The 12745-nt window shown below is 45.6% G+C and overlaps 1 protein-coding gene across 1 annotated transcript in view; it reads right to left on the reverse strand.

Moving 5' to 3' along the window:
• The window catches only part of LOC8039247 (ribose-5-phosphate isomerase), a 40735-nt gene that overhangs the window by 16322 nt on the left and 11668 nt on the right, over nucleotides 1-12745 (reverse strand). Inside the window, exons 4-6 of the mRNA XM_029971355.4 lie at nucleotides 8884-8943; nucleotides 3177-3310; nucleotides 1084-1225 (exon numbers count right to left, since the gene is read on the reverse strand). Coding sequence (XP_029827215.1) covers nucleotides 1084-1225; nucleotides 3177-3310; nucleotides 8884-8943 — 336 coding nt within the window. The remainder of the gene's footprint in view (nucleotides 1-1083; nucleotides 1226-3176; nucleotides 3311-8883; nucleotides 8944-12745) is intronic.

The raw sequence follows: 12745 nt of genomic DNA on the forward strand, positions 1-12745 counted from the left end.
GTTTTTGTTTATGCACTTGCACAAACAAGACAAAAAACTGCAACAAAATTTTTTGGTGTCGTTGATTGATGAATGTACTCTCTTACAACCAGAATAAGGGGGTTGGTGGCTAAGTGTCAAATACCGCAGCTAAGAGTATGAGGAAGGAAAGCTTGCACTGCAGAAGTCAGGGAGCCTAGGCTCAACCCCCGCCTCTGCCTATTTGGGTACGGATGGTCATCGTACCGGCGCGCATTCGTGTAACTACTGCTGTGTGATGCACATTAAAAACCGCCAGTTACCGTATTTACTCAAGTAATAGCCGCACTATTTACGAACAAGCCCCTTGCGTCTACTTTCAGGCAAAGCATATATACAGCCAATCATCGCGTTGCGCATAAATAACATACCGAATAACTAGATCGAGAACACGAGTCTCCATACAAATGCAATCTTCACAGATGGTATCTTCGCGCTAAGACATCATCTCTGTCCTGTAAACCGCTGGAATCATGCTGTCGATCGCGGTGATTGGCAATCCGCGTGCTCCGTGGAAAAGCGAACTCTCAGATTTTCTTCATAAACCATGCGGCTATTACTCGAGTAAATACGATAGAAGTGGTACTGCACCGGCTGAATTTCTCATCTACTGCAAGGAATATCAGATGCCCCTTGACGCAGACTAACCACTAGCTGTCTAAACATTCTACAGGGTGATTCAAGGAGACGCCAGACTCTTTAAATCAACCACAAAATTCAGTTTCTTAACCTATCGCGCTACGACTTTGTGCAGCGTTGCCCACAGATGGTGCATTTTTTTTGTAAAATTTGCAAAGAGCGAACTTACCTGAGAAAAAAGTAAAGAAAGAAAAAGGCTTAGCTCCTCTGGAAACGCGACGCCACCGGTCTTCAAACAACACGGCGCCATTTTGCACGGGAGACAAGAGAGAGCCATAAGGCTCAAAATACAAACATGCAATTGTCATTTACGGATATTGTGGATCATATTCAGCCTATTTGTGAACACGACGGGTATATCTCAGATTTCGTTGAACTATACCTTTAAAATAGCAGGGGAAATAGCAAAATATTCAGACTCCTTACGCATTTCTTGGCAGCCTGCCGCAGCTCTGCCTTGTTTCCCAGAAGCTTCTCAATCTTTTTCTGGACTGGAACATACGCCATGGGTATCACTTCCACAGGTATTCCCTTCTTCCAATTTTCACCCAGGTTGGACGAATCCTTCCTGAAAAATCATGCATACCTCCTCTCTCGGTTTCCCAACCTAGCTAAAAGCATAAAACGAGGAATTTTTACAACACAGTTTTAAGCCACAAAACTCATTTTAAATTTATTAGCTACCGTAAAATACTGGGGTAGCGCCCAACCTTACTTTCACTGAAAACTGGGTTAATCTAGACATGGGTGCTTGTTCGGTTGTTAATAGTGGGCACTTGACCGAAATGGGTGCTTCCGTGGTATTTTACAGATTATGTGAAGAGCCCGAAAGGGAACACGCACAAGCACGTAGCTCTGAAAAGTGCTTAGAGTGGGACAAACGTGCGACTCGTAAGCACCTAGTGGCTAAATTGAGAACTTCACCAGTGGGGACAACAACAACATAGATTACTTAATTGTGTTTGACGCACCGCTCGACCCACGCAGCCGAACGTTGCGTCAGCGTTCGGCTGGGGATCATGTCCAATTAGTGAAGCTGAATGCGAATGCAGCTAAAAATTGGGCCCAAGTCGTGCCCAATCTTTGCACCATGCTCAAGCGAGGAAAATTAAGTAAACAATCACGTACACGTGCCTTGCGTTGGTAAACACAGAGCTCTGGGGGGAAAACAAGCTGGACATCGCGCTCCCTATAGCTCGATCTCCTCGCCAATAGAGGTACTATTTTCCCCGCTTATACCCAAAGGTGCTTCATAGTCACACGGACAACTCTAAAGCACCTCATAGCTTAGCATTTGAGCCTTAGCACATTTCTGACTGGAAATGGTTAATGACAGCAAAGGGTTAGAATTATGTTTTGTGGCAACGGATGCCCTACACAGGCCATGCCCCAGACCCAATGACTGAAATGAAGCGACAGTGAGTGTGCCAGTGAGGTAGTGGAGATGCACCTTGAATCCAAGAGGCTATCGAATTTAGAGGTCAGAAATTAGAATTCACTTTCAGTATGAAATTTTCGTTGCCACACTTCGTAGTGTACTGAGTTACATCCAAATTAATACTGATTTGAAAACTTTTGTGATTAACCAGAATGCCTAGATAGTTTGTAAGATAGTTTGTAAGAAGCTGACTAACGTTGACGTTTGGGCTAGTTGGTATTTCATGGTTAAAAATTAAAAACGGTGCAAAGACAAATTTGGGGGTTGTACGAGCCAAACCAACGACGGGAATCTGGCAAGCCCCAGCGGGGGATTGAGGATTAGTTTGGACCTCTTGGAGATCTTTTGGCACGCAACTGAAAGTTCGGTTATATGGCACCTTCTCTGCAATAAGCCTCTGTCAGAGTGCAGGCATCTCAGCCGAGATTTGAGCCCGCCATCTGGGGATCCGTAGACCGGCGCTTTGCCTCAGAGCCACCGCGGTGGCTAACAGCGCAAAGACACGGACAAAAGAACGAGAAGATAGATGAACAGTGCTGCTGTTCGTCTGCCTTTTCAACAGCGCTGTTGTTTGCCTACCTTCTCGTTCTTGTCCATGTCTTTGCACTGTTTTTCATTTTTAAACAGCAATACATGCATGCAAAAAAAGGAAAAAAAAATAGCACAGTGCATCCCCTCAACATGTCTTCTTTCAAGAGCTTCCAATGCTGAACTTTGTTCGCAAGTTAGCCAGAAAAGGAAGCAGAAAGCACAGAAAAAAGTTAGCAAGTTTCCAAGAGATGGCAGCGCAATGGTGCTGCCACAAACATGGAGCCTGAAGCATTTTCAATACAAAAATTAAAACAAAGCTCTTGAAACGTTCCAATAAGTCAATGCCATTTTAAAAAGCCATACTGAAGGGAAAATACCTATCTTCAAGAAGGAGCATGCCATTACTATTATAGGAAACAAAATATCGGAGAGCAGTCAAAAGGGATGAAAATGGGACGAGACAACTTTCCAACTCGCAGCAAAAGTTAAAAGCATTGTATATGGTGGCCCAGTGCGTGCAATATTCAAGGAAATGAAGAAAACACCACACCTGTAATCGGCCACCACAATGAAGTGTTTGGCGCAAGATGCAATGACCTTCTCCTGGGTCAGGCACCCACCACCACCTTTGATCAATGTCAGCTTGGCATCCACTTCGTCAGCGCCATCGATAGCAACATCTAACTGCACAGGAATGGCAACCCAAAATCTAGATGCCTACAACCTGTAGTCCCTTCAAAGGCAGATTTAACAAACATTTTGACAATAACTGGGATGCTATGTTTCTGGGATGCATATCGAAGATATTGTCTTGTGCCCCATTCTACATACTTTGTCGCTGGATGTGATCACTCAATCAACCCATTCACTGCTACTTGAACAAGAAATTATTTTTAATGCTCAATTGCTCAGGTGAGGCAGTGTCGCACATATGCTACAGTGGAATTAACAAGGCAGGTGATTTCTGCACAGGCAAACAATAGTGTGTGTGATGAATGAAGAGGTTTGTTGAAAAGTAAGCTGGAAATATCAATGCCTTCAAGTAACGAGCTTGAAATTGCTTAATGATTTAAACTTAGGAAATTGGAAGGCATAGCTTCATTTCTACAAACAATTACCGTATATTGCCGATTATAAGTCGACTCCGAATATAAGTCGACTCCCGAATATAAGTCGATTTCTTCAGACTACGATACGAAAAAAAAAATTTCTCATACGAGTTAGGGAAATTAGAAAACAATTTGTTTATTGGCATGGAAACATATTTACACGCAGAAGTAAACGGTGGTTTACTCATCATCGCTCGACACTACGACGCAGTCACTGTCGCTAGAGTCCGGGTCAGCACGCTCGGTCGGCTGAAGCGGCGTCGATATTGAGCATTTCGAAAAGGCCTCGCAAACCATCTCATCCGGTAATCCGTACCAGGTCGCCACGGTGCTTAAAGACGCGCGCTTCACTCGGCCTGTCGGAGTCGTCGGGTTGTCCTCCCGGCTCAGCCACTCGTTGTAAAATGCTCCAACACGATCTTTAAATGGTTTGTTTAAAACCACGTCGAGGGGCTGGAGAGCCGACGTCATCCCGCCTGGAATGATTGCCAGGTCGCAACCCGCATTCGCCACCACCTTCTTCACGCGATCCGTAATGTGGGCGCGGAACGAGTCTAATGTCACATTCAATTGGGGCGCACCACACCGCACCGCACTGCACCAACGGACGCGTCGCGTTCACATGGTCGTGTCGGTGCGGCTGCACTACGTTCATTTGGGACTTGGTGCGACGCACGACACCGGCGCGTTGCTGCACCAGCTGCACCGTCGAAAGGAGACCGTGCAGCTTCGCGCACTGCGGGCCGGCGCGACCTTGAGCTACCGCTCTCCGCCTCCTTCGGCCCCTTCTTTCCCTCGCTTCGTCTTCCTCGTCTCGGTAAACATGGCGGCTCGGGAGACTCTCGCTAGATGGCTCGCGCCGCCGCCCCACTCGCGGCGGATTTTGTTCAGTGGTCCAGCCGTTTATGTTTTGCCCTTGAAGTGACCGCGCCAAACGCGTTGCACGGCGGAATGCTTCGTGTTCACTTGGTAGTGCGTCATACGCTGCACCCGCGCGGTGGCGCGGCCTTGGGGGCAGCACTTTCTCGGTGCTGCGTGCGCCCCAATTGAATGTGACATAACACGAGCATGCTCCGGGGTTTCAGGAGCGCACCCGGGCGCCTGCACCAAACGAGGAGAAACCACTCGAGTACGGTCTCTTCATTAAAAAAGCCCTTCTCATTCACTCGAACAATAACTTTCGGCGGAAACACTTCTTTAGTTGGCAATGTCTTCCGCTTGAAGACGATGAAGGGAGGCAGCTTGTGGCCGTCTGCTGTGCAGCACAACATGACCGTGAAACGATTGTGCTCGTTCCCAGTCGTCAGGAGGGGAACTTGGCGCTCTCCCTTGCCGGTGACAGTCGTCCTACTCGGCATGTCGAACCAGACCGGCGTCTGGTCAGCGTTGCCGATCTGGCCGAGCATGAGGGAGTGCTTCGTTCTTACTTCTGTTACGTATCGATGAAATGCCCGCGATTTCTCTTCGTAGGCGTCGGGCAGCCGCTGGCAAACTGTTGTTTTTCTTCTTAAACTCAGGCCACATCACCTCATGAAGTTCGTGATCCATTTTTTTGAAATCTTGAACTCGCTCCGTCCAATTTTCATTTCGTTGGCAACAGCGCGCGCCTTGCTTTCTATGTCGTCGTACGAGACGCTGAGGCTTCTGCTCCGCTGCTCCGTGACCCATCGCAGAACAACCTCCTCGACCGCAGGGTACTGGCCTTGTTTGGGGCCCCGAAAGGACCGACGCGCACCCGCGCAAGCAAAAAGTTTCTGCCTTTGTTGTCTCCATCCCCGCACGCACTTCTCTGAGACACCGAAGTGACGCTCCGCCGCGACGTTGTTCGCCGCCTCAGCGAACAAAATAACCTTCCTCTTGAACGCCGCGCTGTACTGACGCCTAGCTTGAGGCGGCATCTTCTTCCACTTCGTGAAGGCTACTGAACAGACATGTGACAAACAAGGGTCTGACATGGCCGCGGTCGCGTGCTTTTGCTTGTGTACCTAGGTACAGTCGCCGGCCATATGAGCTCCCCCGGCCGAACGCCGGCCGGAGCAGCGAAAATCCCGCATGCGGCGCGTCGAGCGTCGCCGCGTTCTGGGAGCCGGGCTATTGGGACCAAACCATTACGCTATCAAGGGGGTGGACGCAAGAAGTTTAATAGCATTACGCGTTTTCTAATGTGAATCAGAAGCACGGCCGATTTCTAGCCTGCTTCCGGTTGTATAGGTAAACACAGGCGGTTTATCGAAATTCTTCACTGCATAATATCTCTGACGTGTTATATGATACTTTTTTTATTTGAGAAACCTGTTTGTAATTTTAAACAGTTCCTACCCGAAGAGTAATCCTACGCGCAAGCCCCCCCCCACCCCCCCCCTTTCTTACAATCTTTCTTAAACCTAGACTAGACAATGACAAGCGATTTTGAAATAATTTATTTAATCTATAAGGATATGCTATAGATAACAAAAAAAGAATGATTTGTGTCGAAGCAGAATAAAGATTCAGACACCTTTCATGAACGCGTTTTATCGAGGAGACTGTATTGCTCTGCGCTCAGTAGCGTGTTGCTTCGCCAAGGGTGACTTTCTACACGATGATTTTGCAAATGGCTTCCTGGTCGGCCACTTCAGGCTTGCCGAGGGATCATTGTTGTCATGCCTAATGTCATATCAAACATAGGATTTTTACATTTGTAAGCATCGATCGAACACTGCTGCTTTACCTACGCCTAAAGCAAGCTCCAGTTTATAAGCAGTTATAACATCATCTCCGAACACTTGGGGACAACACCCGAAGACGGCAATTCTAATCGGCCATGTTTTTGTGATTCACATTTCGAAAGACCGGAATCCCGATAAAAGCTATGTGTCCACCCCTTTGATAACGAAATGGTTTGGTCCCAATAGCCCGGCTCCCAAAACGCGGCAACGCTCGACGCGCCGCGTGCGGGATTTTCGCTGATCCGGTCGGGGTTCTGCCGGGGGAGCTCATATGGCCGGCGACTGTACAAGTCCCTACGTTTCCTCCACGGAGTCCCTAGATAAGTTTATGATTCAACCGCAAACGCTTTCCTGATACAACTTTAATAGTTTCATGCGACTAAAGGTGTTATAAAATAAAATTAAGATTTAAAAATATTATATTTTTGTTTTTAGAACAAGTTTATGCAGGTAATGGCTTAGCTGGCTCTCGAGCACCACGAAACTAGTCCCTTGTGAGGAAAAAAAGTCCCTAGGATCTGTCGTTCGTCTAGACGCGTTTTTAGGCCCCGCGTATAGGTCGACTCCGCGTATAAGTTGACCCCCCTAATTTGAGATACCCATTTTCTGAAAAAAAGGTTGACTTATATGCGGCAATATACGGTATAACAACCTTGTCATTTTCAATAACAGGCACCATCAATAGTTTCATTTATAAACTAGAGTAAGAATTTACATCTAGACGATAGATCCCTTTGAGAATATGAGAAAAATTAAATAGTAAAACTTAACAAAAAATGTTACGAGTAACAGCTCACCAATATTGAGTAAAAACGTCAAAGTAGCCAAATGTGAGCGTTTCGAAGCGCTATATTTTAGGCAAAGACAAAAGAATGCCACGTTTTAATGGAAAAACATGGAATAGGGTGTAAAATGTGTCACCTTAATCTTTTTAGAAATAAAATATGTTCTTTTTTTGTTTAACCGCACGTTGAAGTTGCGGAACTTTTTGCCTCGGGACATGTTTGAAGTGCTGTAAATATTTTGCTTTACAAACTAGGGCAAACAATTATATACAGGCAATGTGAATATAGTATGTACATATATTATGCGAATATATGAAATAAATTCCAATGATATATCATAAAACAAACACAGACAATAAATCACAAATATAAAGAAAAACTGTCAAAGTAGCCAAATGTGTGCATTTCGAAATGTTATATTTTATACAGAGACAAAATAATGCAACATGTTTTCCATGGAAAAACAAGGCAATATGGTGCAGAATGGTGGGTTTCTTTGTTGTTGTTTTTAATGGACCTTTTATTGAAATGCATAGTAGTGTGCATTCGCGCAACGATCGACTCTTACTTTCCAAAGCCTCCTGTCTTCAGGGCAGAGTAGAAATGCAGAGCACTAAAGACAGTGAAAGGCTAAGAACCCAGTGGCAAATGCCCCTCAAAGGGATTTATATGACACCACCAGCCAATCAATTTTTTATTTCTTTGATGTCAATGACATCACGTCTTGACTAATTTTCTTTTTTCAATATGGCAGTGAGAGTGGTAGGTGACGCCGACGAAGGAGCACCAGGTATCTCAGTAATGTTCCACCTCTTTACCTACCCAGGTTTATGTTACAGTCATGCCGGTCCACTTTTGTCTGTGGCACTTTCTTTGCGACAATGTGAGAATCTTGCTGTCATGTTACTTGCCATCCAAGTGTTCAGTGTGCGCCTTAGTCAAGTGGATAGGCCTAGCAACCAACAAGACTATGGTCCACACACCTCACCAGCTCCGATGGATTCTCTTTTGTGGGTTTGCTGATCACCCCCGACTCAAGTTATGTCGCCAAATCGTACCGTGCGAGTTTCTTTGCAGTTGTTTCTGCGGGAAGACATGAAAATGCTTTGGTTGCCACGTATATGCTGCGCGAGATGATCAAGTGACACCACAACCATGTTTATTCACCAAGTTCCGTGACTTTGTCTGCTTTTCTGCTGGCTTTAATAAAGGATGCCCCCAAATGATGCCTTCAAGGCAGTAGTTATTCATCTGTGAAACATGGCACCCTTTGCCAAGTCTCGTCATTGCAATCAATTGCACAGTAATTGAGGTAAGCGATGATTGTATTGTCCTACCACTGTCACACTTGGAGGTGCAGTCTGTCAAAGTTACAATCGAGTCCTGGCATCACTATCGACGACACGAGGCAATCCTATGATCCTATTCTCCATAGCCATGTATTACCTCGCAATGATGTCATCCCGCTCCATCAGCAGCGAGCTTCACTCCTTCCACTCGTGCCTGAAACCAACGTTGCCAATATCGTCCATAATGTGCAACCAACCCACTATTTTCAAGAAAAAAAAAAGCAGGCGCATTACGCCTGTTGGTGGAGCATCTACTGAGTTCTTAACCTGCCACTGACTACCAACATAATTACATAGAATACTCACATCAGGGCTCTCTTCCAAATCTGTCATCACTAAGTTATATTTCCTGATTAGTTCCTTGGCCTGCAAAGTCAAGTAAACAAAAGGGGGCATTGGGACATCAATAACAGTTTCAAGCACCTACTGATCAATTTTGCACAACTTATCTTTCCTGTGTGCTACATTTAAGTATTCTGACCACAAAGCAGTTGACAGTAGAATAATGTCACTAACTACTGTAGAGCCCCACATCTGCTACTTGATCTCATGACACAACTTGTGGTACTGTGCTGAGAATACAATGGTCAGTGCAATGCACTCATCACAGTAGACCAGTGCTGAGGTAGGCAAAAGAGCCATTGTCTTTTAGGGTGACAATGGCACGTTTTGGTAGAACCAGAAAGATGGCTGGCACACAAGAGGTCCCCTGGTGATGCTACTTGGTATTCACCAGCTGAAGGCAACCCGAAACAAAACAACAAGTAATACAATTTTCCTACTTGGTTCAGAACCAAACATTATACCTATATGTTAAGTATTATGTCCACTGTTACAGAACTTGGAACCTTTAAAAAATGGCAGTCAGCTGCATGCAGGCACAAGGCAGGTGTCACTCCTAGTTGCAACTCTTTCCAAATGTGACATGAACAGAATAATATCACCATTTTTCATGAGACACTGAATACAGCTGATGCATGCAGTTAGAATCTCTGAAACCACTTCCATTCTTATAACTATGTTTATTAACCCCTAAAAGGGGGTAATAAAGAAGATTCTGCAGTTTCCTGTTCTTGGCCATAACTTATTCCACAGGCCCTAATGGTGTATACGTAATAGAGTTTGGAGGTCACGTGTTTCGCGTCACTCTTTGCCCCCACCCACGGATAACCGCGGAGGGCCTGTCGGCATCTCGCAGAATACCCGTCGCCTCTCGCGTCGCCTCGTCCGGATAGAAATGACGACGAACAAGCCCGCACTGTTTTGCTCTTCGTTTTGTTCTTTGCCGTGCCTTGATGAAAAACATAGCTGACTCCGCCGTGCGAATGCCAGCCCACTTATCTCCGAGTGTCGTCCCCACTGTTACGGCTTATCCTCCTCGCAGGTTTGTGACATAGCCAGTTTATCAAGTTTTCGCTGCAGAGATACATCTCTCGTACAAATACAGTCGTTGACCGATTTTTCGGAATCGGAGGGGACCCCAAAATTGTCAGAATAATCAAGCGGTCTGAAAAATCAATTTCAGCCAAAATATCGAACTTCCGCGCATACTCCACTGCGTATTGGCCACTTTTCACTTGCTTGATGTCAATTTTATGTTCTCATGCAACTTCCACTTTATATTGTTCACTTTTCACTTGTTTGTTGATCTGCTTGATCACAGTGCTGCGTTTTGTCGGCGCCTTTGTTGGCACAAACGACGAAGTTCAAGTTGGTGTCATTTGGCACTATTTGGAGACAATGTTTAGTCCACCAAGCTCACTTCAATACCAAGCCTATCGGCAAAAAACCTTCGCGCTCAAAGACCAAGGACCAGACAGCCACTCCTCTCGTGGTCGCACTCGAAAAACACCGACCACGAGAAGAACTGGAAGAGAACCATAAGAATGGGCAGACGGCGGCCATGCTGGCTATAGCCGAACCAGAAAACCCGACTATAGCCTCAACCCAGCTTCTTTATTGCGTAGGACGTGGTATCGAGGCTACAAGGCCAAATCAAAATGGCTGTCGCGGCGGCTGTTTCGTGGTTATGAACTGAGGAAATCACCCAAATTATGTCCGAAATATTGAGCAATAAGCTTTATGGCATCCGAAATTTCGGTCAGTGTTATACATTAACTCTATGGGGTGAGTGACGGTTCAGCGAAAACGTTGGAATAATCGGACATGTTCGAAAAGTCGGCGTTCGAAAAATCGGTCGGCGACTGTACACTATAAGCATCCTAAAAATCCAACAATTACACTTACACTATGCCGATTTTCCTATTAAAAAGGTGATGAAAGATCGGGACCCACCACATTCTTAGCAGAAAAATCCGTTCAGAAAGGGGTCTGTTCCAACCTTTCATCACGTTTTAAATAGAGAAACCGGCGTCGTGTGATTGTAATTTTTTAATTTTTAGGATGTTTAGGGCCCGTAGAATTAGTTATGACCAAGAACAGGCGATCACAGAATCCTCTTTAGTGCCCCTTTAAAGGACACATGCAAAGAAAAAAAACATTTTTTTTAAACAGCTTAGATGGAAAAAGGATGTCATAAAACAATATTACAACGAAGAAAAAATTTTTTTAGAGCTATATTTACGGCGCTATACGAGTTTGTAGTTGGCGCCAGCGGGCGCCGCGGAAAAAAGGCCCTTATTTATCACGTGACTGGCCCTTATTTATCACGTAGTGCTTGCGCTCTTTCGGAAGCTTCGTATGACATCTAAAAGTAACTTATTCATCTTTGTTTGAAATATAACAAAAAACTAAGATTAATAAATAACTTTTAGAGCCCAAAGGAAACTCCTGAAAAAGCGCAAGCAGACATGATAGACCTGTGCGCCGGTCAGACGACGGCGACGGCACCCCAAAGCAGACGAACTTGTGCGGCGGCGGCGACGGAAGCGTGGAGAAACGCGTTGAAGCGGCGTTCGCACAACGCTCAGCGTGCGGCGGCAAGGTGACTCTGCGGCAGTGGCGACACAGCGCAGCGGTGCACGGGCCTACCACATTACCAGCAGCGGCTCCCGCGGGCACCAACTACAAATTCGTATAGCGCCGTAAATATAGCTCTAAAAATTTTTTTTTCATTGTAAAATTGTTTTATGACATCCTTTTTCCATCTAAGCTGTTTAAAAAACATGTTTTTTTCCTTTGCATGTGTCCTTTAAAGCAGCTGTGCAACAATTTGAGTGCTCTGTTTAAATAATTTGGGAGTTCGTGTTTTGCCCTTTCTGAAGTAAAGTACAAAAAACCGCTTTTGCCTGTATGTCCTAGTTTCAATTTTAAAAATTGACAAAGATTGAGGTTTTCGGCACCTCTCAACTCCTTCACCATCTTCCAAGTCGCGTCCACAGTGACGTGAAAGGGGGACGCGCAGGGTTCCAGTTAAGCTCTCTCTCTAGAGCCATCAGTGAGCAGCGAGAACTCACCCTCTCGCGACCATGTGACCACGTGCTTGTGCAGTGCGATCAACATGGAGAAAGGAGGAAAGTGCCAACGTCCGGGTCCGGCCGTCCGGGTCCGGCCGTCCCCGTCCGGCTCTACCCCCCCGTCTCCCCTCAGTCTTCTGGCGGCTGTTCGCGGTAGCAGATAGAGCCGACGGTTTTGCTGATCTCGGATAGATGGCGCCACTAAAACTCCGTACAATAAAAGTTTTGTCGATGATACCAGGTTTTAGACACATTTATATTCATGTTGGAACGACAAAATTTATAGAAAAATTACCTTTTATCGAGCAGGTATTTGCACAACTTGCTATCTTTAGAAGCCCCCATTGACGTCACGCGCGTGATTCTCATGGCCGCCACTCGCAGCTGCAGGTCGGGTAATATTCTAATTTTTGACTCGCGATTATGTGGCGGAATCGCAACATTTTGATGGAAGGAGATGTGTTTTCTGTCCTTTGTGACAAAACAAACAATGTCAAAAGTAGAAGATGAAAATTCTTTTAACATTAAAATCGTTGCACAGTTCCTTTAAACACTTTGGACGAGCCTAGCTCGTCAACGTGGGGCCATCCAAAAACCCTTCAGGACAAGTATACCTCGTCTGCTTTCCCCGGTTCATGCACTGAACTATTTTAGACAAACCACGCTTACTCATAGCTTAGTTTGTGGCTACGCCAACAGATGGTAGCTCCGAATTTTTTTTTTTTTTTAATTTAGTTCCCCTTCTGTTTGTG

Source organism: Ixodes scapularis, unplaced genomic scaffold, assembly GCF_016920785.2.
Source record: "Ixodes scapularis isolate PalLabHiFi unplaced genomic scaffold, ASM1692078v2 PGA_scaffold9__187_contigs__length_104089568, whole genome shotgun sequence".
Lineage (NCBI taxonomy): Eukaryota > Metazoa > Arthropoda > Arachnida > Ixodida > Ixodidae > Ixodes > Ixodes scapularis.